At 39.6% G+C, this 27,439-nt stretch overlaps 1 protein-coding gene across 2 annotated transcripts in view; it reads left to right on the top strand.

The window, feature by feature from the left end:
- IGF2R (insulin like growth factor 2 receptor) overlaps nucleotides 1-27,439 on the top strand; it is a 55,228-nt gene that overhangs the window by 8,943 nt on the left and 18,846 nt on the right. The window contains exons 3-26 of one of the 2 annotated variants that reach the window (XM_053937252.1): nucleotides 4,311-4,435; nucleotides 6,093-6,191; nucleotides 6,588-6,726; nucleotides 7,721-7,841; nucleotides 8,949-9,066; nucleotides 10,477-10,639; nucleotides 10,792-10,972; nucleotides 11,707-11,810; nucleotides 12,193-12,357; nucleotides 13,043-13,183; nucleotides 13,545-13,697; nucleotides 14,586-14,717; nucleotides 15,108-15,255; nucleotides 16,612-16,789; nucleotides 17,359-17,474; nucleotides 17,869-18,031; nucleotides 19,554-19,733; nucleotides 20,762-20,863; nucleotides 21,712-21,813; nucleotides 22,486-22,660; nucleotides 23,942-24,109; nucleotides 24,669-24,812; nucleotides 26,070-26,248; nucleotides 26,607-26,694. In XM_053937252.1, coding sequence (XP_053793227.1) covers nucleotides 4,311-4,435; nucleotides 6,093-6,191; nucleotides 6,588-6,726; nucleotides 7,721-7,841; nucleotides 8,949-9,066; nucleotides 10,477-10,639; nucleotides 10,792-10,972; nucleotides 11,707-11,810; nucleotides 12,193-12,357; nucleotides 13,043-13,183; nucleotides 13,545-13,697; nucleotides 14,586-14,717; nucleotides 15,108-15,255; nucleotides 16,612-16,789; nucleotides 17,359-17,474; nucleotides 17,869-18,031; nucleotides 19,554-19,733; nucleotides 20,762-20,863; nucleotides 21,712-21,813; nucleotides 22,486-22,660; nucleotides 23,942-24,109; nucleotides 24,669-24,812; nucleotides 26,070-26,248; nucleotides 26,607-26,694 — 3,384 coding nt within the window. The remainder of the gene's footprint in view (nucleotides 1-4,310; nucleotides 4,436-6,092; nucleotides 6,192-6,587; nucleotides 6,727-7,720; nucleotides 7,842-8,948; nucleotides 9,067-10,476; nucleotides 10,640-10,791; nucleotides 10,973-11,706; nucleotides 11,811-12,192; nucleotides 12,358-13,042; nucleotides 13,184-13,544; nucleotides 13,698-14,585; nucleotides 14,718-15,107; nucleotides 15,256-16,611; nucleotides 16,790-17,358; nucleotides 17,475-17,868; nucleotides 18,032-19,553; nucleotides 19,734-20,761; nucleotides 20,864-21,711; nucleotides 21,814-22,485; nucleotides 22,661-23,941; nucleotides 24,110-24,668; nucleotides 24,813-26,069; nucleotides 26,249-26,606; nucleotides 26,695-27,439) is intronic. The other variant, XM_053937253.1, reaches the window with a different exon arrangement.

Consider the following 27,439-nt stretch of genomic DNA (forward strand, 5'->3'; position numbering starts at 1 on the left):
CATTCTCCCCTCACCTCTCTATTAACAGTAGAGATACTTTGGTTTCAGTCTATGGTTGATGAGTGCTTTTCAAACAAACTGTTAATGTTGGGACCCAGGCTTACAGAATCACTGAGTGCATGAATAAAGGTATATTCCGGCTCCAGAGTTCTCTGGGAGGACTGGTTAGGTTGCTTTTGTATTCAAACTCCAACTGCATGTAGTGTAGCATCTTCTCTGAGGGGTATGGCATGTTAGAGCACTTGATGCTGTTATTCTTGTTGTACATTTTAGGAATGAAACACATTTTTATTTCCTGCTGATGGGGGTCTCAGCTCATAAGCTGTTGAGGCTTCAGTTGCCTGTGGATTAGAAAAGAAAGTAGCATCTGAGCATCTCTTTTAACATGCTGCTTTGGGTGAGACTGGAATGTGGCAGGTGGAGTGAGACTGAGGAAGTCTGTTCTCCACAGGGAAGTGTGAGAACTAGAGGCTTGTGTAGGTTTTGTTCTATACTTCTTGTGGAGAGTGGAAGGGCGAACAGAGCTGGGTGATGACTGAGCAGTATCAAATATTCCTCTGTATGCAAACCTTGAGTTCATGAGTGCCTCTGTACTTCTGAATGGAAGAGCATTTAGCAACAGATATACTGTGTCTTGCTGAGGCAGTTTGAAATGACTTTCAGAGGTTAAGCCATGAATCTTGTTCAAGTGGGATATGTTTTTAACTACCCTGCAATAAAGTGCAAAAACAAGGTGAGCAGTTAACATTGTCATTGAATTTTGCTTTTTTCTATTGGTCAAATTGTCCAAGTTTTGTTCTTGCTCCTGCCTCTAAATGCCTTGAAGCTTCATCACCATCACACTGAGTTTAGATCATGCTAATGGGTTATCAAACTTGTTTGTTAAAAAAACCAAAAAAAACCACCCCACTCCTAGTGAGAAAAGAGGAATCTCTCTGATCCAGGTCTAGGCAGGTGTAGACTCCTGGTTACCTAAACCAGCTAAACCACATACTTGTCTTCAAGCAATCCAGATGACATGAGGTTACCTGTATGCCAAAGCTGTGGGCCGATGAAGGACATTTATTTGGGGGAAGAAGGGCAGTTTGTCAACTGATAAATTTTGCTAAGCAGTAAGCTTTCTTCAAATATGGGCTTAATCGGTTCTCTTCTTCATTCTTTAAGAAAAAAAATTCAATGCAAACAATTTTTTTGTTTTTTTTAAATATTAGCTGTGCAGAAGATGACAGCTGTAGGACTGTTTGTTGCTCCCAGCTTTGAGGGGTGTTAAGGCCATATGCTCTATGGCAGTAATCAGCTTGTATCCCAGGCAAGCCTTGTGGCTAATCTTAACTGTGTGTCAGTGATGTACCAGGGTTTGCATGGAGACCCCAAAGGCCTCTCCTCTGCACTTTTATTGATTAATCCTAGAAGTTTTCAAGGGTAGGCAAATACTTAGTTCATGAACATCAGTGGGGATGGAAATGACATGGTAGTTATTTAACTTTTCAGCTTACCATGATACCTAGTGACTCATGTGCCATGTACTTGGACTGTTCCTAGAAAATGGAGATATGACTTTGTGTCTGTTAAGCTGATGGTGGAATGTACACTTTGCCCAGCTGCTGTAGGATGAGTGGACATGAAATGAGAGCTGCCATCTAAATGCCACTTTCTTCTGGACAATTTACTAGAGATCTTCCATGGTTGCCTTTTTCCTACTAAGTAGCTAAACAGATGGAGTCAATGAACAGAAGATGTTGTGGACAGTGCCTTTGGTACTGATTTAGCACAACTGTGTAATAAGAAGTATTTGGTGCTAATTTTTGTGAGCAGTACTAGCTGATTTGTAGCGTGTTGGTTTGTGGAAGCAACATATCTCTGAAGTCATGAAGAAACATGAGTGATGATTGTAGAGGGAGCTTGATGGTACAGTGAAAGTGATTGCAGCTGTGGAAGGAAGCTGATCATGTGAGGGACTGATTTTCCTTGCCCTGTGAGAAAGGGTGTGATGAGACATGTGCCACTGAAGAGACTTACTAAAACTTTTAGCAAGTTCCCAAACTAATTTTAAGCATGCAAGGGGGAAGAGAGTATACTTGTTGGCCTGTAGTCAACAAGATATACTGGCTGAACTTGTTTTTTCTTGAATATTACTTTTACTGAGAAAACTGGAATCAGCTCAGAAGTGCCTTTAACACAATGTACTGTGTTTTTAGCACAGAGAGAAGCTAGTGCTTACAGAGCACGAAGTCCTCAGATGGTGCTGCCATAAGTTCCCTCCTAAATGGGGGCTTGTAGCTGTATACATTTATAACTGGAGAGGTTTTAAATCATGCGCATATTGTTACTATAATACATTTCTTGCCTAGAAAGTTGTGTTGGCTTCCTTCTGCTAATCTGTGGAAGAAAAGAGGACACCTTGACAGTATCTTCTAAGCAATCGTGTGATAAGTTACACTCTTACTGTCAAAGCAGTATGGAGCTCTTAGGTTTAAGACAGCTGCATGGCACTTTGGCTAGCATCAGAGCTGGAAGCTGTAGAACCTGAAGATGGCCTTTTGATAACACAGAAATAAAAAAGGCATAAACCACATGTATAATCTTCCTGCGCAGTTGTTTGACTTCTGTTCTCTAGGCTGTATTACATGGGTGCAGTGCCTTAAGTGAGGAGGTAACAGGTTGGGCAAAGTTCCTACAAGTGTATTTTTTATAAAAACATTTGGCCTAGGTGCAAAGCTTCTATCTGCAATGCTTACAGATTTGACTTGCTTTCTCCCTAGTGTAGACATAAACTAAAATGGAAAAGGGGAAGCTGATCCACGCTCACATTTTACAGCATTTTCTGTAGTTCGAACCAAACTCATTGCAGAATTAAAATCTACTTCTCAAAACAAAACAAAACAAAAAAACCCAAAAAACAAACCCAAAACCAAACAAAAAAACCCACAAAAACCCCAAAAAACAAACAAACCCCAAACTAGACTGAAGTTAGCATAGAAGGTCTAAAAGCGGTTGGTGTTTAATATTAACCAAAATGGGCTTGAGCAGGAACATTTCAGTGACCTGAGCTGGTGCTCATCATGATTGAAATGTGCCCCACCTTTCCCCTTCACGTCAAGTTCTGGGGAGGAGAACAGTGTGCAGTGACAAAGCACTGCCCCTACTCCTCATGCAGCATGTGAGCTGTGCTAAAGGGGATGGAGGATGTGGGGGATTTGCACTGTGGCGGTGGATCTGTGCTGGGTTTGTCTGCAGAGAGTGCCAGTGCACAGGCACCAGTGTGTTCTTCATTAAGTAGATTAAAGATTAAGTGGAGCCAGCAATGTGCACCTGCAGCCTGGAATGCCAGCTGTATCAAAAACAATGTGGCCAGCACGTCGAGGGAGGTGATTCTGCCCCTCCTTTCCCTCTGGTGAGACTGCACCTGGACTACTGCATTCAGTTTTGGGGTCCTCAGCACAGGAAGGACATGGACCTGTTGGAGCAGGTCCAGAGGAGGGTAACAAAAATGCTCACAGGGCTGGAGTACCTCTCCTATGAAGACAGAGTGAGAGAGTTGAGGTTGGTTAGCTTGGGGAAGAGAAGACTCCAGAGAGACCTTATTGCAGCATTCCAGTGCTTATAGGAGGCTTATAAGAAAAATGAGGTCTTAGTAGGGCCTGCAGTTACAGGACAAGAGGTAATAATTTTAAACTAAAGGAGGGTAGATTCAGACTAGATATAAGGATTAAAATTCTTTATGATGATGGTGGTGAGGCAGTGGAACAAGTTGTCCAGAGAGGTTGCAGATGCCTCATCCTGAAAGTGTTCAAGGTCAGGCTGAACAGGGCTCTGAGCAGCTGATCAAGTTGAAGATGTCCCTGCTTATTGCAGAGGTCCTTTCTAAGCAAAAACCACTCTATGATAGACTCTCATTTTGTGCTGATGCTATTATTATAAATGGTATAAAGGCTGAGAAACTGATAAATAGAAACTTGTAGGAGGAAGGAGTGAATTGCGATTGAAACTAGTTGGTAACAGCTTTCCTTGTTCCTAAGGAGTTGATTGGATTGTAGTAGCACCTGCTGTTGTACTTTTATTTTAAAAAGTGTTTGCTAAAAACGTTTAAGAAAGTACAAGTGTGATTAGGGAGTCAAATACTATCTTAACTTGGATCTGATCTTCCAAATCAGAAAATCCACAAAGATCTTCAGTTGTACTGTCTTCAAGTGAACTGGTATGTCTTGTGCTGCTCAGTGGTTGAAACTACATCCTGTCTGTTGAGCTTCTATGAAGGTGTTGTATTATAACACCCATTTTCCCCCCACTTTCTCATTTTTAAACCCTAGGTGATTTAGCCTTGCAAAAAGTTTCTGAAAGTCTTCTGGAGCTCAACACTACACGTAACTGCTTGCAGCAAGGCAGCGAACACCAAATTCAAAGCAATATTAACTTCCTCTGTGGGAAAACACTGGTAAGTCTAAATAATGTGCTGTTATCTTCAGTGGAAATGACACGTAGTTCTGACTTGCTTTTTAAAGAGACTTGCTGTACTTCTGGATGTACTGATTACTGAGCTTCACAGCTTAAAGAAGAGCCAGTTACATTTTACTGTTAAGTTAAAGCGATAATTTATTATGGCTTTCAAAATTCAGTCCTGGTAGAATATTGTTGCAGATCTGCAGCTTAGCTCTGGTTATAGGCTCTTCTTTGTCTTTAATGTTTTTACATGGTTGGCACTGTAGTATTTTATTAGCTTAATATGGAGGAATGAGTCAACAGTGTGCAGGGTACCATAACAGTGAGAGCTGTTGTTTAATTGTTGGCTGTGCCTTAGCTATGAATCTGGCAGGACTGTTTAATAGAATAGTATTGAAGAAAACGACTGACCTCTGTCATGGGGCAGCCTAGTTGACAGCAGTAAGCCTTAGGCTTGGTCTGTGCATTGTTGAACTAACAGTGCTTATACAGCCAGCTGGGCTTCTGAAGAGCTAGTTCTTTGGGAGAATGTGTTTGAAGTGTGGTTGGAGATCCCCGAAAAGTTTCTAGGGGCCTGTGTGCATGCAGTTCACTTCAAAGTGCTTTTGGAGTTACACCTTCCACACACTTAACAGAACTCACTATGGACTGTGATTGGTTCACGTATTTGTGTATCCAGGAGAAGTATTTATTGGTGCTGCTCTTGGCACTGACAATGCTATTGCACACCCCTCTTGGAAATGCAGCCAATTCAAACAAAGTGCCAGTGCAGCAGAGACTTAAATGTTTCTTGTTCTGTTTCAGCAGATGACTCTTTAAACTAAATTAAAAATTATTGCTCAACTTCAACTGTAACACCAGATCATGCTGATCTTCAGCCTTCTTCTGGTTAGCTCAGTTCTAATACCTGTTCATCTCGTGACATAGTAAAAAGATTTTGTAACAGTGTCTGGAACAACTTGTTTTGTCCCCTTTTATGGCAGGGTTAAATGAGAGAGGAAATCAGTTTAAGTGTGCTAAACTGCTTCTAGCTGAGGTGGTAGAGGGCAAAGTGAAAAATTGTGTTTTCACTGAGAGACATTCAGTTGAACATCCAGTCCTGAACCATGGTAGAACCCCCATCTTGAAATATATACAAATGTGTATAACATGAGCCTAAAAAAATAGGCAGTTCAGGTCATAAATATTCTTTCTGTGTAGCAGAAGAGGCTGCTAATCAGTTGTTTCTGTAGGATAAAAGGGAACTGATAAACCATGCATTGCTTCACTGTGTTAACCTATTTATATGCATTTCTATTGGTGTCGTCCTTTCTAGTAAGCACATATCACTGGTGCTTCTGTGATTATCAGTTGGCATAGTGAGCACTTCTAAAAGATGGAATACAGTTACTGCATATTAGGACTGGATATGTTGATTATTGGTGCATATGCAGACTATGGATTTGGCATCCTGCATCTTCCTGAGTTGCCCAACAAAGCTGTTATATAACAATCTTGCTGTTAACAAGTGCCATTAAGAAACTGTATGCCCTTGTTCTTTGATGTGCTGTATCCTGTTTTTCTTAATCTCTTGAATAAACTTCATAATGTTTCCAGATGTAAAATAAAATCAGTCTGTTTTTCAAAGCATTGTTTTTTCTTACTTGAAATAGGGTACCCCTGAATTTGTAACAGCAACAGAGTGTGTGCACTATTTTGAATGGAGGACCTTTGTGGCTTGCAAGAAAGACTTGTTTAAACCTGTGAAAGAGGTAATCTATGTACTATCCATGCAGAAGTTACTCTTCACGTACATGACAATTTAATTACCTGCCCCCCCTCCCCAAATTAATCTGAACAACCTCCAGAAACCTATGTTTTTCACAGGTGTGTAAAGCATAAATGTTGGAAGTTGGTGGAGCTGAGAATTTTAAAGAACTCTTGAACCTTTTCTGTGCGTTGGGTGGTTGTTTATAGTAAAACTCTTCCAAAAGCTGGACAAATGAGTCTAACTTTGGATGCCTCATTTTAATCAGCATGTCCAGCTTTGAGCTTCCAGAAGTAAAAAAAGTTTACCACATACTAACTGGGCTTCATATATGCCTGTTCATCACTTCCCCCTACTTGTGTAGTATGGTTTGCACATAATTTTTTTGTTGTTGTTCTAGGTCCCTTGCTATGTGTTTGATGAAGATCTCAAGAAACATGACTTGAATCCTCTCATCCAAGTTTCCGGACACTACTTGGTGGATGATTCTGATGATGACTCCTTGTTCATAAATGTCTGCAGGGATATAGGTTTGAATGGTTGTTTATGTCATTTGTCAGTGTGTAAATTTCTTGTAATGTGGTTCTTCTCTATTAAAGTTGTCCGATGTCCAAAGATCAGTATTTCAAGACTTAGATGATTATTTCGAACCCCCTACTCTCCAAGTATTGAGGTGTTCAGAGATATGCCCCTTCTGGATGTGCAAGTACTGTTAGTACAGTTTAAGCCACTTTTTCTAAGTGGGAGAGGGCAGCTTGTCTTGTATCTGTGTTTGCTGCCAAGTAGGACCAATATTGTTCACAGGGCTTCATGTGCTCCAAGTTTATTCCTTTGGACTCCAGGTTGTCGCCCAGTTCCTGATGAATGTCCTGAGGTGTATCTAAGCACTGTTTAGGTGCTTGCCTAAGTACTGGTGCATAGCTAGCACTTTCCTGTCAGTTGAGAGCTATATGTATAAGGAATTAAACCAGAAAAAAACACATATTTGAAACTTGCTGAAAAGGTTAGTTTAGCTGTATACTCCCACTGTGATTTTTACTTAGCAGTTAAATATGTGTTTTGTGCCCCTGTTATGGGTTTAATGCTTCTAGTTTTAGTGAGAGGTCTATTCTTTTAAACATCTCACCAGTATGAAACTTTTTGCTGACAGCTTTGAATTAGATGGCTAATAAAGAACAAAGAAGGGGATAAAACCTTCCATGTAAGGAAGAGTTACCCCTGACTTGGTTGTGGGGGAAAAAAAGAAATACTTGTCACACTTTTGGAAGTTTTCAAAGCCCTGTGTATCCAGCAGCAGTACTAGCAACTAGGTGCAGATATTTTGTCAGGAAGGATGAATTTGCTGTCCCCAACCAGGGCAGCATGAATTACCACAAGCACTGCAGGTTTTGTCTTGTCAGTTTTACATTCTAATGTAGCCTGTTTTTTAGAACTATTTTTAGAAGAACCCACAGATGAAATGGCAAGATACTTCAGGTAGAGCAGGGCTTAGAAGCTGAGTCCTATAACTGCTTTTCTATGTGCTATAACCAGGAAGTTCAAGTGGAGAGACCATAAGGTGCCCTGCTGGCAGTGCTGCTTGCTTGGTGCATGATGGTCTGGCATATGATGTTGGCCGTCCAAAGGAGCAGCTGAAGATTCAAGACAAAGACAGGTATGCAATTTTTGTGGTAATACTTCTGTGAGCACTTCAGTCATCTGGCCTGGAAACAACACTCTTGGTAACAGATCAGTCTCCTAAAACTTCACATTAATACCTCTTCAGTGTTGAAGCATTAGCAGAAAACTATTCAAAAATACTGTCAGAGCAGTCTGTAAGGCCATAGCAGATCCTTCGTTTCTCCTTCTTTGTGAGAGACTCCTTTTTACAGAACTGCAGAGCTCTTAGAAGCTAGGGGTGGTTAGTGCTCTCAACCCGCAAGCAGAAAGGTAAGATTTGGTCCTGTCTGCCTGCTGTCTGAGGGCCCACAGGCTAAATGCATTTAGCTCACTCTACTCTCCAGGAGTACTTTAAAAATTGGGAATAGGACCAGAATTTGCCTTTCTGTGGTGTGGCTAATCTCAAGCCAGAATGTCACTGCTCTGGGAGCTGTTGTCTTCTGCCTGTTAAACTGCATAGGATAATAATGCATAGCTGGGAAGTTGTGGTGATTGTCCTGTTCTCTCATCCAAGTCATCTTGCTATTTGTCTCTCCCTGTCAGATAATTACTGTGTTTTATTCTCCTTCTCCTGCTTCACCTGATCTAACCCAGTTGCCTTGCTCCTGTCAATTTGCTGATGAGTTAATTTTGCTGTTAATTCTGGGGGCAGAATGGAAAGAGTTTATATGTAGAGAGGTGATCAAGTACAGGAATGTGGCAAAACCCGAGTGGGTACTGCTTTCAAAAGTTGCAAGAACATTTGCCACATCTGCTCTCCAGCAGTAGTTTTGAGAACAAAACTGCGATTATCCTGTGTTCCTGTGATTATCAGCTAAATTGTTGCTACAATATGAGTCACGAGGCATTCAGCATAGTCTTACGTAGGGTACCAGAAGATACTGTATTAAGTAATTTTGCTGGGACTATTTTAGTTTTTATTTTAAATTAACTCTTAAGATTAAAGGAATGAGGATCTCCATAGAAGTTGCTTTCAGGAGCAGGGCTACATTGGTATACTCTGTTGGAGTGTCTAGCAAAGATTGAGCATTTCAAGAATATCCTTCTTCTGTAGAGTGTGGTGTCTTAACTGTCTCTTTGGTTTGTTGTTTTCTATTTCTAGGCTTGTATTGAGTTATGAGAGACAATACAAGCATGATGAAGAAAGGCCAGGCTTCTGCCTAGGCCACAATCCAGCAGTGACAATCACTTTTGTTTGCCCATCAAAGAGGGGAGAAGAGGTAACTTCAATGTTTTAGCTTGTGTTAACTGGTTGGTCTTTAACTTTTGTGTTTTATTATTTATTTTTATTCAGACCTGAAGAGAGCGTAAGTATTCCTGGCTTGTAGCTTGTGAAGAGGGTGAAATTCTAGATGTACTCTTTTACTGTCTTCTAGAACTTAAGAAGTAATAAGAACCTGAATAGAATTTCCCCAGGAGTATGTTGTCTCTGCTGATGAATTTGGTTGTCCCTTTACAGGTTCAAGGCTTTTCTCTAAGCATAGGATGGATGTAGTGTAGAGTTAATCCTGGGCACATTGGCACAGGGCTTTACTTGCTAATGAGTGCTCTTCCTCATCAGTCAGGCTGGGCATGCTTATAGTTGTTGCTTTTTACTTGGTTTCTTCATTAATCTGTTCTTCCTCAGGGTAGATCTGTAGTGTTCAGCAACAACTCAGTTTATGCAGGTCACTGTTTTAGCCTAACTTGAATGCAATGTCACGGTAATGCTGGGTAATTTCAGCAACCTACACTCCTTGAATTGGGCAATTGCTATTGCTCTGTCATTTCATATAGTGATGCTTTTTGTTGCAGGTTAGTGAAGAGGGAACTCTTGTCTGGCTAATTTTTGGTTTAATGTCTAGTCCCTCATCTGACCTAGATAAGTACTGCACTTCACTCTCATTGCTGCAGAAATAAACCCAGCTCTTGTCTACTGTCACTTTGTGCTACCTATGCACTTTTGTAGGATGAGTAATATTACTGATGGTATTTGTGCCTGTAACTTACCTCATATCTATGTATCTGCAAATTGTTCCAGTGGATGGCAGAAATACAGATTTATGAAACAATTTGAATTTTTGGTGTTTCACTTTAATGTGAGGAAAACCAAGACTATTGCTTCTCCCAGATGTGCAAAAATATGACAGAAAACTCATCTGACAGAAGTGTTGGCTAAAGAGTTCTCAAATATCTATATTTTGATTGGGATCGAGGGAATCAAAGTTGCTAAAACACCAGTGTCTAAAAGTCTGCTTTGCCTTCAGAGAGCATTTGACCTCTATTTCCTGCATTGAAGACTTCTCTGAGGCAAACACAATCCAAGCTTAGGCCATTTGGGCTCACATCTTTGCTTTCTGACACGTTAAGGAAAAGTGCTTTTAAAAGCGGTATTACTTCTGCTGTCCTTCTGCTAATGTCTGATGCTTTACTTCTGCTTAGACTTGTAATAGTTTGCCACATCATTTATAAGACCTGTTTTATTTCTTCCCAACACCTATTTCTGAGAGGTCAGAAACAATGTTTGCAAATCTTAAGTAATTTAGAGGTGAAGTAGTTACTGATCTTAGAGGAATGTGATACTGTTGCTTTAAAGATTATATTTCAAGTAATTCTACTTATAATTTAATTTCTCTTCACTTCTGTTTTAGAGTGCAGGTCCCAAACTTACAGCAAAAACAAACTGCCGGTATGAAATAGAGTGGGTTACTGAGTATGCCTGTCACAGGGATTACCTGGAGAGTAAGAACTGTCATCTGACTAATGAGCAACATGATATCTCCATTGACTTAAGTCCACTTAATCAATTTTCAGGTAAGCTCAGTATTTTTCTTTTGATTTTTTGGTTTTTACTAGCCAGTTTTGCTTTTCCTTATTTAGGGACAGAAAAAAAAAAGTCCTGTATTGATATTTGGAGTTTCATGTCTGTCCTGATGTGTGTTAAAACTTTTTTTTTTTTCATTCAGAATATGTCACACCATATTCAGCCAAAGATGACAAAGAGGAATATTACTATTACTTAAATGTATGTGGGAAAACCACTGCAGGTAACTGCAAGGACAGTACAGGATACATTTCATCTTGCCAAGTAAAACTTTCAAATAACCAGCAAAAAGTGGCAGGAAGATTTGCGAACCAAACCCTAAGGTGTGTAAATGCTCTTTATCTCTCCTAACTGGTCTGATTGGGCTTTGTTTCCTGCTTTGATGCTTACTTACTTATCACGTAAATCAACAATTCATACAAAATGCAAGCATTTTTGGTCACTTTTTTTGTTAGAAAAACTGTAACAGTATAGCAGGATAGCATTAGCAAACAGAGGAGCCAGTGAGGTTGGCAGAGGCCATTGTCTAGACAGGAAGACTTCCACTGACTTTGTTGTCCCAATTGCAGACTGTGCTGCATTGCCCGTTGTCCTCCTCTTTATATGCTTTACATGTAAAGCAGTATCAGAAGAAGCCGATTCCCAAGCGGCATATAGGGACAATAGTTTGCATGAGACTGTAAAGCAGAGATTAGTTCATGTGGATATGATCTTCCATTTTGTCTGTGACAGGTTTGTTGCAGTTACCTTCCAGGAAGTATGACTTCCTCCTCTTACAGAAACACAATATACTAGTGGGAATAGATATCCTACCACACCTAGGGCAGCTTTAGAGCATTCTTTAATTTCTATAGAAATTAATGGAAAGTGATCAGAAAAATCAGTGGATGCAAGCCTTTGTTGCTGTAGAAATGTCATTTTTGATGTTGAACTAGCATTTGTTTTCCCTTGGAGTGAGACAATTAATAAATGAACAAGAATGTGACTTCTGTTATGTGAAGAACACTGTGTGATTGTCTGACCCCACATTTCTGTCTAAAACTGACTTCTTACTCAGGTACTCTGATGGGGATCTCACTTTAATTTATCCAAATGGGGATGCATGTAGTTCCGGCTTTCAGAGAATGACTGTCATAAACTTTGAGTGCAATGAAACAGCAGGTGAGTTTAACAAGCTGTGACAGCTCTGCTCAGGGTTTTACTCCCATGCTTGCTAGTAGACCTTATGCTCAAATGAATGCTTGCTTTGAGCCACAACTAATACAAGAAATAAATATTGTTACATTAAGCAGTAATTTCGATGGCTGGCAGGATGTGCTATGTAGTAGTGCTGCTAGTCTAAATTTACACTGATGATTGAGAAGATGGAAGTATAAAAGAGCCTTTTATTCTTAGCCAATGGTAAAAAAACAGAAACACAAGTCCTCTGCAGTGAAGGGACTTCTTGTCTTCCTTGCTCATTGCTAGTCCTCAAGTCTCCTTGCCTTTTTCCCCCTTCCCCCACTAGAAGCCTCATATCTGTTCATCTGTTTTTCATGTTAAGGTAATGATGGCAGAGGAACTCCAGTATTCACCGGTGAAGTTGACTGCACCTATTTTTTTACTTGGGATACAAAATACGCATGTGTTAAAGAGAAAAAAGATCTCCTTTGCAGAGTTACTGATAAGAGAAAACACTATGACTTGTCACCTCTTATCCGCAGTTCAGGTATGGCAATAAAAACTAGCTTTCAGTTACTTTTACAGTCCTGAGTTTACATGCCATCTCCAGTGCAATTCTTTAGCTTAACATTAGTCAGCTTTTGTTGTTCTTAGTGAATTTCTGGGATGCTGGTGTTTTCTTCCCTCATTCCACACAGACTGAGCGCCTTAGTAGCCATGTCCATGACTGCCTTAGATGCTTCCATCATAAGTGGTTTTAAGTCACAGAATTACAGTTTGGGTTGGAAGGGACCATTAAAGATCATTTAGCCTGACTCCTCTGTTGTGGGCAGGCACGCCTTCCACTAGACCAGTTTGCTCAAAGCCCATCCAGCCTGGCCTTGAACACTTCTAAGGAGGGAGCATCCACCATCTCTCTGGGCAACCTGCGCCAGTCAGGATCCACCATGGCTCAGCAGCTTCCACCCAGTGGCTTGTGCAAAGGGGATACCTTTGGGTGCATCTAAAAATGGCAGGATTTGGCAGCTATGGCTTCAGGGGACAGATGCAGGTGGTAATCTCACCTGGTGGGGGAATGGAGCTGAAATCAGGGCTTCTGTGTGCTGGGGGATGCTCTGAAGGAGAGGTCATCACACAAATATGGGGTACCCTATAATAAAAGGCATTTTGGCATGGAGGTGCTGAAACAATTTAGCCAGATGACTTGTTCTTAATGACCCTCTATATTTCAGAGTCAGCCCAGAACTGGGAAGCTGTGGACAGTAGCTTTTCAGAGGTAGGAAGGAAACATTACTACATCAATGTCTGCCATAAGGTGTTGAAGAGAGGAGGAGCTTTCAGCTGTTCAGATGGTGCTGCTATTTGCTCTGTAGGTGAGTCAGGCGTTTTTGTTGGTGGTGTTTCTGGAGGTTTTTTGATTCACTGTGTTTTATTAGCCTCTGAAAGCTTGGCACTTCCTGTGCAAATGGGGTTGGTTGTCCTGAATGCCTTCATTTATTCAAGGAAACAGAAGTTAGGAGCATGTTTCTTTTGTGGTCTTAGAGATGCTTGAAGAAAGAATGCACAGCTTTTTCTAACTAAAGAACCATAGGCTTTGCAGCATGGTTTGGCAAGGTAAAATCAAACTCCTAATGATGTTTTCTCATTAACTGGACAAATGGAAAGTATTAGTATCTAACAGAAGCTTCACTTCTTTTCAGAGAAACAAAAGTTCTGTATTTACTGTTTTTACAGATAAGCAAAACAACAGTAAGAATCTTGGAACATTTGTATCTTCTCCAAAGAAGGTTGGAGAAAATATTCAACTTATCTATTCAAATGGAGACAGCTGTCCTTCTAAAGAAAAAGAAAAAATCCAAACGGTCATCACTCTAATATGCAGACCAGGTGAGAAGATCCACACCCTGTTCATTGATCCAGTTAAAAACTGAAGGTCATCTAATAAGCCCAGACATAATTGCTAAATGTTAGCATGTACTTTTGTCTTCTGTCTCTTTCTATGCAAAAGCTTGAAGCATCAGGGTTTGTTTACTAGGATGATGGCAATGTAATTGCAGGTATTTAGTTTTGTTTACCTTTTATGCAAGTACTCTTTAAAAACTCTTGAAATAAGATTCTTCCAAACATGATTAAAGTATGCTGAAGTGTTTAAAACTTCACTAATATCTGGAAGCAATGTGAAGCACTTTCTTTCTCTATATTGTCTTGATGGGAAGGAGTAGTTCTGAACTGAGATCAAATACTTTAGCCTTCTTTCCCCGTAAATATGGTTTGTATCTAAACTGCTGGCAGTTTATGAAAGGCAGAAGCATTTGTGGAAGTTGATATTGTTCATGTTGATTATAATAGCCTGCTAGTTAACTATCTCCCAGGAAAATAGAAAACCTGTGTTCCTCTACCTCAGCCTGAGGAACTTGAAACTTCCAAGTATGCTGGCTGTTAAGATCAGATTATGCATTATTTGCTAATACAGCTATTGCTTTGTAGTAAAACATTAGTTTTGTATATCAGAGTAGACATTTTTTCAAATATTGTGAAAGCTCTCAGGAGCAGATTGAACCCTGCACCTTTACTTCTGGAGTAAACTTTTGTTTTGGGGAGGAGGATGCAAAGACTTTGTGAAAAATATTTTTGGTTCCATTTTCCAAGAAGAGGTACTTTAACAATTACCTTGGTCTGCTTTTGTGGAGAAATTAGTTTCTCAGGTGTAGAGTTCTAGTTCCTGATGGCAGCTTGGCTGTCTGTATGCATAACACATTGCTCTTGTGATACCAGGTGATCTAGAAAGTGCTCCGATCTTGATGGCAGAGCGTGAGTGTTCATATACATTTGAGTGGTATACTGCTGCTGCGTGTGTCCTGTCTAAAACTGAAGGAGATGACTGTCAGGTGTCAGATCCTCAGGCAGGTACGTGTTCCTGTTCAGCAAATCAAAAGGTCATTAGGGATAGAACTTATGTCACAACAAGTCCTTATGATACCCAAGAGGAAAGTGAGTTCAACCTAATGCTAAATACTCACAGTTTTAAGTACATACATGTGGAAGATCAGAACAGCATGAGCTTAGTACTCCCGTAGTGAATGTAGGAAAATAGATGTAATGTGTATTTTACTGAATTAGAGCTCTATGTATAAGAAACCATGCTTTTACTTTGTCCACTTTTTTTCTGGAACAGTAATTACATAGAAGGAGACTTATTCAGGGGGAGGTGAACTAGCTATGTGACTGACTGAATCAAAACCTGTGAGAGATATCAGGACAAAATTGAACTAATACTGTTTATTCCTTCCTGATTAGGCTTCTCTTTTGATTTATCACCTCTGGCCAAGGCAAAAAGTTTCTATACAGTTACTACTAAGGAGTACTTGTTTTACATAAGCATCTGTGGCAGTCTGCCTGATGACCGGTGTCACACAAAATCGGCAGCGTGCCAAGTAACGCAAAGGTGAGTAACTAATTCTGTTGTCTGTAAGGGAAGATCTCTTGTTGCATGATGTGTTGTCTGTGTGCAACAATTGAACAATTTGCATGTAAAGTAATTACTGGGCTACCTGTAATAGATTCCGGTAATTAGCATATAATTTGCAGTAATTACACTGCCAGCTGTTTCAAGCCAAATGCACATATATGTAATCTTGCTTACAGATAATTTCTGAGATGGAATGTGCCCATTGCTCTCCCTTTTGTTATCCATAGGGACTATAAACTCTAGATTAACTGCTGCAGCTTTATTAAGGCAACCTATAATCCATAGATTGAGAGTCAGCTCTATTCCAAGAGCTGGCCTAAAGATCTTGGGATGAGCAGGCCTGCCTTAGGTGAAGCCCAGAGCTTGGATGTTGTACCATATGGCCTCAGGTTGTGCCAGTGGAGGTTTAGATTAGACAGTAGGAAAAGTGTCTTCCTGGAAAGGGTTGTCAGGCATTGAAGTAGGCTACCCAAGGAAGTGGTGGAATTGCTATCCTTGGAGGTGTTCAAAAATTGTGTGGATATGGGCTTGAGGACATGGTTCAGTGGTAAAGATTTGGTGGTGGTGCTAAGTTAATGGTTGGACTTGATCTGGGAGGTCTTTTCCAACCTTAACAATTTTATAATCACCCTTACTAAATGGGCTGTTGCAGGCGTGGTCCCAGTATGTACTGCTACTCTGTCAGCATCACTGCTTTTGTCTACTACAAACTATGTCTGAGGTAGTATCTGTGCATTTCAGGTTCCAGGTCAGCCTGCTGCCAGAGATGGGGTAGAGTGCAGCTGTACTTGGCTCTGAGGTACTCTCCAGCCAAGGACAGTTCAGTGCAGACCCTAGAAATGTTCTTCAGAGGAAGATGATCAAGCTATATCTGATAGAGTCAATGCTAAGTCAGTGAAGAAACACTCCTATACCAAAGATACCTAGCTGAGAGCTGTTGTACAGTGCTAGGTCTTTGTTGCCCATATGTAATTGGATGAGACCAGTTTGACCCCAAGATGAGGGTCTCTGCAGTTTGACTTCTGCTTTGGAGAATGAGAACTTGATGGTATTGTCACCCTTTTAGAGAAGGGAGTATTAAAGTTTTTTAGATATCTAAGCAATATGTAACTTCCTTTCCTTTTCAAAGGAGGACATCTGTTCATGTTTTAAGTTTCCTTTTGGCAGCATTCTTTTTATCCCAGCTCACTGAGGTCTAATCAACTTTATTTAATTATTATGTCTTATTATGGTGACTTGTATAAACTTACGTGGTTTCTATTTGTAAGACTTCTCTTAGGGACAATTAATTTTGCATTCTGTTCACTGTCAAAACTCACTTTTTCTTTCTAGTAATGATAAGTCTTGGAGTCTTGGACTGGCCAGTTCCAAACTTTCGTATTATGATGGCTTGATTCAGTTGACCTACAAAAATGGTGCAGCATACAACGATGAGAATAAAACACAGCGCTCTACCCTTATAACTTTCCTCTGTGATCATGATGCTGGAATAGGTCAGCCTGAGTATCAGGTAAGAAGTCCTATATGAAGAAAGGCAGGATCTCCATCCTAAAATACTGACAATAGCTACTAGGTCAGTACAAGCAGAGTGTTGTGTGTAGAAATAACCAGTATCTACAAAGCAGGCTAAAAGAAATAGTTACTTCTCTTGGTATATTTGATTCTTGTTGCAGCCCTAAAGTTTTACTTGACCAGTGAACAGTAAGCTGTATACCTGGATCCAGGTTCTTACCTCACTCTCCTCTAGTCCCTGGGCCATGTAATTATTAGTGCTTTTGATCATCTTGTATTTCTAGCTGGAAAAAAAAAAACCAAACTGGCTGAGAAGTAACAGATGGTAGGACTGTTTACACAGCAGACAGTGGTTTAACAGAACCTGAGCAGGTTTTTTTGGCAAGAGCATTTTTGGTGACACAGGGAATGACAAGATCTATAACAGGACAGACCAACACAAATCAGTCTGAGAAGATATATACCAAAACCAAGGGGAGATACCAAGCTTGACATATAAAGCAGTAGCTGTGAGTCACAAAGTTGTCTGTGTGGAAAGCCTCTCTTACCTATTCTACTCATTTGTAGAAAGAAGATAACTATACCTACAACTTCAGGTGGTACACTGAACATGCTTGTCCAGAAATTCCACTGGAATGTGTTGTGACAGATCGCAACACCATGGACCAATATGACTTGTCAAGGTAGGAGAGTGACACGTGCACTGTAACTTAGCTATTCTAGTTTGGTATTCTGGCTGATAGTTGTGGTTGAAGTTGGTTTCCTGTGTAGACAGCACCAGAAGCCTCACCTGTTGTGACAGTCTTGACTGTAAGTATGTTGAAATCCCTCTAGTATGTTGGCTTGCCTCCTAGGATGTAAATTGACTTTTTGGGATGGTTTTGCTTATAAAAACATATTACCTTGTCAGCTGTGCTATGTTCCAGGAGAATTCTTTCTAATTGTAGCACTTAAAAATGAAGGGGAAAAGTTAGTCAGGAGTGACTTAGGGTTTGCTCTGTTTCTTGAGACTGAGAAAGCTAGAGAGAGTCTATGAAGCATGTGTGTTCTTAGAGCAAACTTTCTCTTTCTGATCAGATTAGCAAAATCTGAGAAGAGAGGTGAAAACTGGTATGCCATGGATAATTCAAGACCAAATGAGCGCAAGAAGTACTACGTAAATGTCTGTCGACCCCTGATTGCTGTCCCAGGATGTGACCGGCGAGCGTCTGTCTGTCAGATGGAATATAAGCATCTTTCTGTGAGTACCCTTTCCATCCCAGCTCAGAGCTGGTTTGCCACACGAGTGAGACTGAAACAGACATGAATGAGATTAAGACAGCCATGGGAATTCTGACTCCTTGTGCAAAGGGATATTCTCTGTATGATAATGGTTGCATAACCATAGCAGAATGATAGAGCTCCTGTCCACCTCTTCAAAGATCAAAGCTTTAATTTTTACAAGTGTGCCAGTGTCATGTTTGGCACTCATGATTTTTTGCCCTGTCTTTCAGAGGCAGACAAACTGCATCTCTTCTGTATGAATTGCTGGAGTCTCAGACTGCTAGGAATACACGTTTCTTTAGGAATAGGCTGTCCTCCTGGATATTTTGTTGTGCTTCTAGCTTGTTTTAGATGGAACTGCGGAAAAATTTTGCTTAAAGACTTTGTTGCACCCTTACCCTCCCTGAGCTTGCTTTGGATCTGAAGAGTAGATTAGGCAGATGTTATGAAGCAAATAAAAACAAAAAAGGCTGATGGTTGTTATGGGCTTCTACTTCTGTGTTGCCCTGAAGTATAACAATTCATTATGGAGGTGATAGCAGCTGACAGGCTGAATTGACCCATTGCCCACTGCCTGACTTCATTGCTGCTCAGAGCTGTAGGGAAAGCTGAACTAGAGGCTCACCAAGCCATCCTAATTCCTTCTATCAAACCGAAGGAGCACCTTCCCCCCTTACTGCTAAAGGGGATGTGTTAGTGACTGAAGCCAGTCATTGCCACTGGGGCACTTGAGAGGTAATTATTACTCATTCCCTGTGCTTGCTTGTTCCCAGTCCTTGTTGTGCAAGCCTGCTTACTTTACCTGTAGAGACACTTTAGGGCTTCATTACTTCACTGCTTGTGATAGTGGAGTAAAAAGTGAGCAAATTTGGTCAATCTAAAGAGTTGTTAAAAAATTTTAAAAGGGCAGAAGTCTGTGAACAGCTCTTTTGGAGGTATATTCTTCAGTTTGTTGCTGCTATTGACTTAAAGTAGTTTCTTAAAACTAGGAAACACCAGTTATGTTGAAGTGACAATAACTTCAGACTTTGGTAGTAGCACCTACTGTCTTTCTAGTGCTCAGTTTCTGTCAGTGATTTTTAGCCTTAGCTACGCATGGCAGATCCCTAAAGTCAATGCTGAGAACACTTGGAGGCTTTCACATGTTGTTTTAAAGAGCTCTACAATAAATTCTTCCAACTGCAGAAGACATAGGCCTCCCTAAATTGCTAAGCTATGTAGCCCGGGAGATGCTACACCCGATGGGTGTTCTAAGGTACTACAAGCACCTTATTGTACTAAAAATAAAAACAACAAAAATGAAACCATACGTGGTTGTGGAGGTTGTCTGTTAAATATGTGAAACTTGAAGACAGAATGGGAGAGAAATGTAGAGGTATCTCTATATCTTTGTTATCTTCAAAGATCTCAACCTGTGTACAAGAGTACTGTAGTAGGTATCTTCTTTTTGGTTGTATCAATTTTTTAAAAGTTATTGACATGCTTTTCTTTATTTCTAGGCTTCTTATTCTGAAGTCACCTCTATTAGCAATCTTGGTGTTGCCAGCAAAGAACTAGTAATTGAAAGACCTGGACATGTTTCTCTAACCTATGGAAATGGCTCCGTGTGCATCAATGCTGATGGAAAGACTACTACTTATACCACCACCATCCACTTTGTGTGTTCCAGGGGTACTCTTGTAAGGACAAATTATCTTCCAGTTGTTATTTCATCTTAGCAGGTTTCTCATCCTATAACATGAAGCCACATGAAGATGTGTAGTGTATAGCAGATTTGTGACAAGGGAGACTTCTTGAGGGTTTAAAATTGAGAGGTAAAACCAAAACTGATTTAGATGCTAGAGAACCACGTGTCTGAGTATTTTATCATAAACAAGAACTAGATAAAAACTAACAGCCTTGATGAACAATAATATTTTGGACTAGTTTAATTAGCATGAAAAATACACAAGTACTTAAAACTGCAAGCATTGTGGACACTCTTAAGCGGAAAAATATTGTAACGTGTATCCTCAGGCTTAGGTTCTGCATTCTCCATAGATTGTTGGTGCTAGAATTCTTAAATCTATAGAGCTTTTGGGGCTACAACTCCACATACTGAAGTTTAGATTGAGGGGATTATTAGACTTAAGCTTGTGTAGACTTGTTCTTCCTGGTTTTGTGAATCTGCAGGTCTTACTCTCCCCTTACCCACATGATTTTTAGCTCAAGAGGTGTGGTGAAAAATTTGTGATGTGGAGCAGTTACAAACTGCTTTACTTTTTCTGAAGACACTGACGTGAAGTGTACATAATTAATATTTCTGCTACCTTGTTACATCACCTAGCAGGTTTCTGTTACTTTACTTTAGCCTTTTTTTTCTTTTTAATTATGGGCTATGTATTATACCCGAAAACTTCTCAAAGCTTAGACTGGGACAAGATCTTTTCATACATGTCTAGATTAAATATTGACTTTAATTTGATTATTTGCATGTCATATTCAGTTCTTGGCTAATGCTGGGTCACATGGTAAATGTTTAACTGGACCAAGTTTTCAGTGATGACCTTCAAAATAAATTGGGGAGAGGGAAGTGGGTGGGAATTGTGTGCCTTTGTAGTGAAGTCTTTTAGAAAAACCTGACAGTTTCTTGTAAGGGGGAATCTCAAACATGACAAAGTCTTAGCTATTATACTTATTCTGGTCTTCCTCTGCAATCTGTTTCCAGAGTAGCAGCCCACGGTTTATAGCTATTCTGGATTGTGTGGCCACTTTCTTATGGGAAACTGAGGCTGCTTGCCCAATCAAGGAAACAAAAGATGATTCTCAGGTGAGAAAGGAGAATGTAAATCGTATTTGTGGTCTCAAGGTACAATGTTTTTTTTTTTTTTCTAGCATTCTTGATTGCTCTGTTTAAATGGCTCTTGAAGAAAACTAGCTAAAGTGAAATCTTAAGTTGGTCATGATGTAGTCTTGTGATATCTTACTGCTTTATTTTTGAAGTGTTTCTGAAATGTCTAACTTCTGACCAAAATATTCAGGTGCTTTTTCTTGAGAACAGTTTACTTCCTCTCGAATGCTTCATTTAATGTTTCATTCCCTTGCTTTGTTGCTAGTAAAACTGAATTTATATGTATGGATATGTATTGTCCTTGTTTTCTGCAGATCATCAGATGAGACTTTTCTTTTTTCACACTAAACCCTCATATTAGCTCAGTTGCTTGGAGCATGGTGCTAATAACACCAAGTTTGAGGGTTTGATCCCCATATGAGCCATACATTAAACAGTTGGACTCAATGATCCTTGTGGGTCCCTTCCAATGCAAAATATTCTGTGAAATCTGCTCAGTTGCTTCTGCTTTACAGGTCTCAACATAAACACATTAGTGTGAAGACAGACCTCAGTTAAAATTTCCTTGCTCTTAGCTAATATGATAGACGCCATCTGTTCAATTCCACTTTAATATGTTGGTGTGCATGATGTCAGTGGACAAAAAGAATTGAACAAATGTACAAAAGAATTGAATGAAGTTACTGCCAGAGCTGTTTTCTGGTGTTCTGGTTGCAGGGTAGGAATATGTCTAAATCCCTGCTTTGGTTCTTGAAACAAGTTAGAGGTAAAATATAAATAGAAGAAAAGCAGAAGGAGAAAATAATTTTGTTGTAATTTTTTTCCAGTCCTGCTCTGTGCGAGATCCAAACACTGGCTTTCTGTTCAACCTGCAGCCATTAGCTTCTGAGGAAGGGTATACGGTTACTGGCAATGGGAAAACGTTCTCGGTAAGGATTTTGACTGTACAACATGTTGATTATGAATGCTGTTGTTGCATTTTTTTTCTTGCATAGTGATCTAGTGCAGCTTTCACTCAGTTCTGTTAGGAAGTATGAGTTAGCAGGAAAGCACTGTGGTTGAATGAAGGAATGAAAGATAACTTCATTCATCTTAGATGGTCTTGAAAGCATTAAACTTTTGATTCTTGGAGAACATAAAGTTGCCACACTTTTGAGGCTGCCTTTTTGAGGTGATTTTCCCCTTATGGACTCTGTTGTGTACTACTAATTTATCTGCCAATTCTGAAGAAATTGACAGGGAAACCATAGAAAGGGATTTAGTCTGTCCATATCAGTGTTTTTAATGTAATCTGCCTGTGTCACTAATCCTAGGCTGTCACAGATAGTACCATACTGGTATCTTTTGGCCAAGAATAAACTTGCTGAACCACATCCTTTACTTCTAGTGGGGAGAATTTGTGGACCCTGTAATCTGAAGGTTGAGGATACTCTTACTGTATTATAGTTGAATTCTAGTCTGTCATTTCTGCAGTGCAAGACAAGTGTGTTGTTTGAAATAGTTCTTTACAAGGGTTTTACTGATGTATAAATGGCTATGTGGACCTTGTTTTTCTGATGCAGTTAATACTATGTACATCTACATATTTTCAAAACTTCTAGCTAAACATTTGTGGACACTTGCCATATTGTGGTAAAATCAATGGCAAAACAGCTGCTGGGTGTGAAAGAGAAAATCTGACGCTTCTGAGGCCACTGGAATTGGACAAAACCCTTTATCTATCCAGTGAAGGGTTTCTAACTCTTACTTACAGAGGTCCTCTTCGTGTGGAATCAGGTGAGTTCAGGAAATACACAGTGTATTGTAAAAACTTAGTGTGAGTGGTCTTCATTCTTTCTTTTGTTCATGCACTGAAGTCTATTTGGCTTGGTATTGATTACTTGAACAAGCTGGCTCATATGGAAATTTTAGGAAGAAATGAAGTTACACAGAATGGTAATGGCTCAGTAATACATGTGCATTTCAAAACTCTAGGAAAGTAACTCAATACACTATAGGGTTTTCTCCTTAGCAGATGAAAAATACTGGTCCTTGCATGGAGAAATGGATAGTCGAATTAGGAAAACAAAATTAACTCAGGTTCTTTTTCTTAGTGAAATAACAGCTTTTAGCTCCAGTTTCATGGATAATGCTTTCTAAAGTTGTTTCATATCTGAAAGGTTAGCTTTCAGTAAGCTTATACTCTTCTCTATGGAATTTTTTGAATTAGTGCTCTAATATTTCATGTGCACCTACTTCATGAATTTAAGTCTCTTTTGCAGGTAAAATGAATGAAAAATGTGTATCTATTTTTTGATATTAGATGCTCTCCAATTATACTGAAACTGAGCTTTGTAGAAAGGAGTATGACATCTTAACAACAAAAGCCCTTGGGAAAACTGGGTTTTGGATTCAGGAACCTCAAATGCTTCGGCATGCTTAATTGCTGGGGTGCTATCTCTTCTCTCTCAGTTGTGACATTTTTTTACATAATATATAACAGTGATTAAACTCTTATGTATTTTACTTTGAGAGGTTCTACAATTTTTATAACACTATGAAGCATTTTGCTGACAAATACTACTCCCTGACATAATTCTGTCACTTCTTGAGGATTAAACAGAACTTGACATATAATGCTTTGATAAGCTCAATATTATTTGTTCTGCAGTCATTACACTGAACATTTTACAAACAGAACCCCCAAACCCAAAACTTTGTGTGATGCAATTTAAAAGCTGCTGTTACCACTGGTGATATTTTAAAAGGTTTCTGTTTCTTCATATATGTCAAAGAACATAGGGAGCAGAGGTCAATGAAGGTAATTATGTTCTTGAAATGTGTCAAGGTGTTTTGGTCTCTTAGTAGAGGCAATAGTGACTGCTAGGCAATTTTTCATAGGTCTCTGAAGAAGGCTTGCATATTTACAGCTAAAACCCCATAATCAGTAAGGTAGTGTTATACTTGAAGTAGCTATTAATAAGAAACTCTTAGAAAATTTTGAAGTGAAGTATTAGCTGAAACTTAAATTCAAATGTTCCAAACAGAACCATTAGTAGATAAATGTTTGTTTTATAGGAACATCAGACATGTTCAGAGTGACTTTCATTTGTAATGATTCATATCCTGGAGAGCTTAAGTTTGTGCGTGAGGAGATAAACAGCGTGCTGGACGTCCATGATACTTTTTTTGAGTTTCACACAGCTCTTGCTTGTGCTCCTGCTCCTGTAGATTGTCAGGTTACAGGTAAGTACCTGGAATTTAGATGGGCTCTGTCCCATGTTGGAAGGATTAACTGGACAGCAAACTTCTACTCAGTGGAGGGTTTTAAGAATACCTATAGTGAAGACATAAGACTTAAAGCCTTTGTAGGAGTTGTAGGGTGGGAGAAGAGTTAAGTTGTTTGAAGCAGCCTTAACTTAGAAAAACAGGGGAAGAAGCTAATTTAGAACATTATGGTATACACAAGAAAGCTGATAATTACTTTGAAAAAATGTAATCATTACTGTGACTGATGCTGCTTCAGCCCAACTCTGAAGGAAATTAGTTAATTTAGTATTGACACCTGTGTAAAAGTACACCTGTGAATTGTGGAGAAGTTACATTTGGGAAGTAACTGTCAAGGGAACTATGTTCTGCATTTGGCATGGTGAGGTTTTTGTGGCAACAATACATTCTCTTAATGTATATCTAATGTGATTCTGAAAATTATTTTGAATTGTGTATTCGTCAATGAAACCGGTATCATTCAAATCCAATTCTGCTGCAAGTATTGAGTTCTCTCAGCTTACTGCATTTCTTCCAGATGCTGCTGGCAATGAGTATGACTTAAGTGACTTGAGCAAAGAGGGTGAGCCATGGGTTGCTATAGACACTTCAAAGGAAGCAAAAAAGCGAACGTTTTTCCTGAATGTCTGCAAGCCCTTGCCCTATGTGACTGGATGTCCTGGTAAGCCAAGTGGCAAATGCTTAACTTGTGTTTTGTGATGCAAGACCTTATAGTCAGGATGATGTCCCTGGGTATTTTAGTAAGATTTATTGACTCCTGTCTGTTTAATCACAGAAATATCACAGACCTGTGTGACATATATCAGGAGTTTTAATAAACAGACTTTTGCAGATCAAGAGCAGTCTTAATGCTTATCAGGACTCTTGCATTGAGTTGTATATTAATGCATTTGGGAAAATTGTATTGAGGGCAGTATTTGCCAGGATCTGTGAGTTTATTATTATTTTTTAAAGATAGGATATAAAGTTTAACCCCAGCTAGCAATCAGCCCCATTCAGCTACTTGCTCACTTCCCCACCAGCAGTATTGGGGTGAAAATCAGAAGGGTGAAGGTGAGAACTTACGGTTTCAGGTAAAGACAATTTAATGGGCAAAGCATAAGCTGGGCATACAAGCAAAGCAAAACAAGGCATTAGTTCTCTGCTTCCCATGAGCAGGCAGGTGTTCAGCCATCTCCAGGAGGGCAGGGCTGCATCACATGTAACAGTGACTTGGGAATACAAACACCATCATTCCATATGTCCCTCTTTCCTCCTCCTTCTCCCCACTTAATGTACTGAGCATGATGTCACATGGTCTGGAATATCCTTTTGGTCAGTTTGGGTCACCTGCCCCTGCTATGTTTCTCCCAGCCTCCCAACTTGTGCACCCCCAACTTCCCTTGCCATGTGATAATATAAGCAGAAAAGGCCATGGCTCTGTGTAAGCCCTGCTCAGCAATAGCAAAAAATCTCTGTATTATCAACCCTGTGTTCAGCACCAATCCAAAACATGTCCCCATACTCACCACTGTGAAGAAAATTAACTCTACCCAGCTCAAACTAGTACAGAAAGTCAAATGTTGTTGAAGCCTCCTGACTGAATGAAGCCAGAATGAGCAGCTAATGCCATGTCTTACTCCATTTCTAGCCAGTTTAATGTATTTAACTGTACTGTAGTCTTCTACAAGTCTGTGGAATCAGATAAATTAGTGCAGTTAGAAAGATTTGAGTATGCAGGAGTAACTTGTTATATTCCTCAAAGGCTTTAGGTACATAATGTTTCTAACTGTGTTGATGAATATGTGTGTGTTGTGTTCTGCTTCAGGAGTTTGAGACAGTTTACTTCAAAGCTCCCTTAAAGCTACCCTGTTATGTTATTTTACAATCAGTTTAACTCTAGTTGTCAAAGAACTAAAACCCAGTTCTCTTCCTGTAGGTGGTGCTATAGGATCTTGTGTGAAATACACTGATAAAAGCAAGAACCTTGGAGTCATTCAGATAAACCCCCAGGCTGCTACTGATGGGTCGTTAAGCATTATATACTTGAATGGTGACACATGCAAAGATAATCAGCGTTATTCTACACGTATAATCTTCCAGTGTGATCAAACAACGGTAATTTTCTATTCTACTTGCTATTAATGAGGAGATTTTAGTGCTTGTACCAAAACAGACTGTGTTTGCGTCTCTTAAAATGGAGAGACTGGTTCTACAAAGTAAAATCTTACATACTTTTTCCTTGTCTCTTCTTGAAAAAGCTGTCTGTTTTACTGAACCTGTAGAACACAATTGTGAACTATCATAGAATCCTGTGAGCCACCGAAAGAAGCTCTTTGCTGAACATGAATATTGAAATTTGATAGTGGAGACTTTAAACTGTGCAACTGCAGTAAAAAAAAAAGTGCCGTGTGTATGTTTTGAGACTTGCAGTGTAATTATTAGTAAGCCTCCTTCATATGGCTCTTTTCTGTAGGGATCACCAGTGTTGGAGCAAGAGAATGACTGTGAGTTTGTCTTTGTTTGGAGGACTTTGGCAGCATGTCCTGTTCACAAAGCAGAAGGTAAGTAGTTATTTGAGATTTAAAGTATCAGTCAAACTGTACAAGTTATAAATACTTGAATGAAACTATGTTGGTTTCTTGCCCTGTGAATCTTTATGTAAAAAGTATTGTGGAGGAATGTCTATTCTGAGCTTTAAGCTAATGACAAACCCTATTTAATGTTAAAAGTACAAGTTAGGATGACAGACAAATGTACTTGCCTATCTAGGGAAAGAGGCTGTACTACAATACTTTATCAAAACAGCATTATTACTCTCTTGTTAAATCACAGACAGACTTGCTAGTAAATATTAAAGCATTAGGTATCATGAAAATGGAGTTGATTCTGTGCCTGGCAAGTAATTCTCTGTCCCTCACTAAAGACTGGAAGAAAGACTAAACTTGACCCTAGTTAGACAATGGGGGAGAGGCTAGTGGGGGAGTCTCAGTTTGTATTTGACTCCAGGATGTGCAACAAGAAATCACAAGGTCTAGTTCTGGTACTTGATTGTCTCCTAGATGGAAGATTGAGTGTGTAGGCATCTTCTCTGCCTTTGTAGGTTTTGTTTTGCAGCTTGTAGATAATTCTTTATAAAATATCTGGACCTCCTGTAAAAGATCTATCACAATGGTCCTAGACATTATTGAAACTGCTGATGATCTGACATGGCATGAGGAATATTCACAAACTGCTCCTCTGTAGCACATAGTCACTGTGCAGGACACTGGTGACTAAATTGTGGTTTTGAAGGAGTAAAACTGATAT

Source organism: Vidua chalybeata, chromosome 3 (assembly GCF_026979565.1).
Source record: "Vidua chalybeata isolate OUT-0048 chromosome 3, bVidCha1 merged haplotype, whole genome shotgun sequence".
Lineage (NCBI taxonomy): Eukaryota > Metazoa > Chordata > Aves > Passeriformes > Viduidae > Vidua > Vidua chalybeata.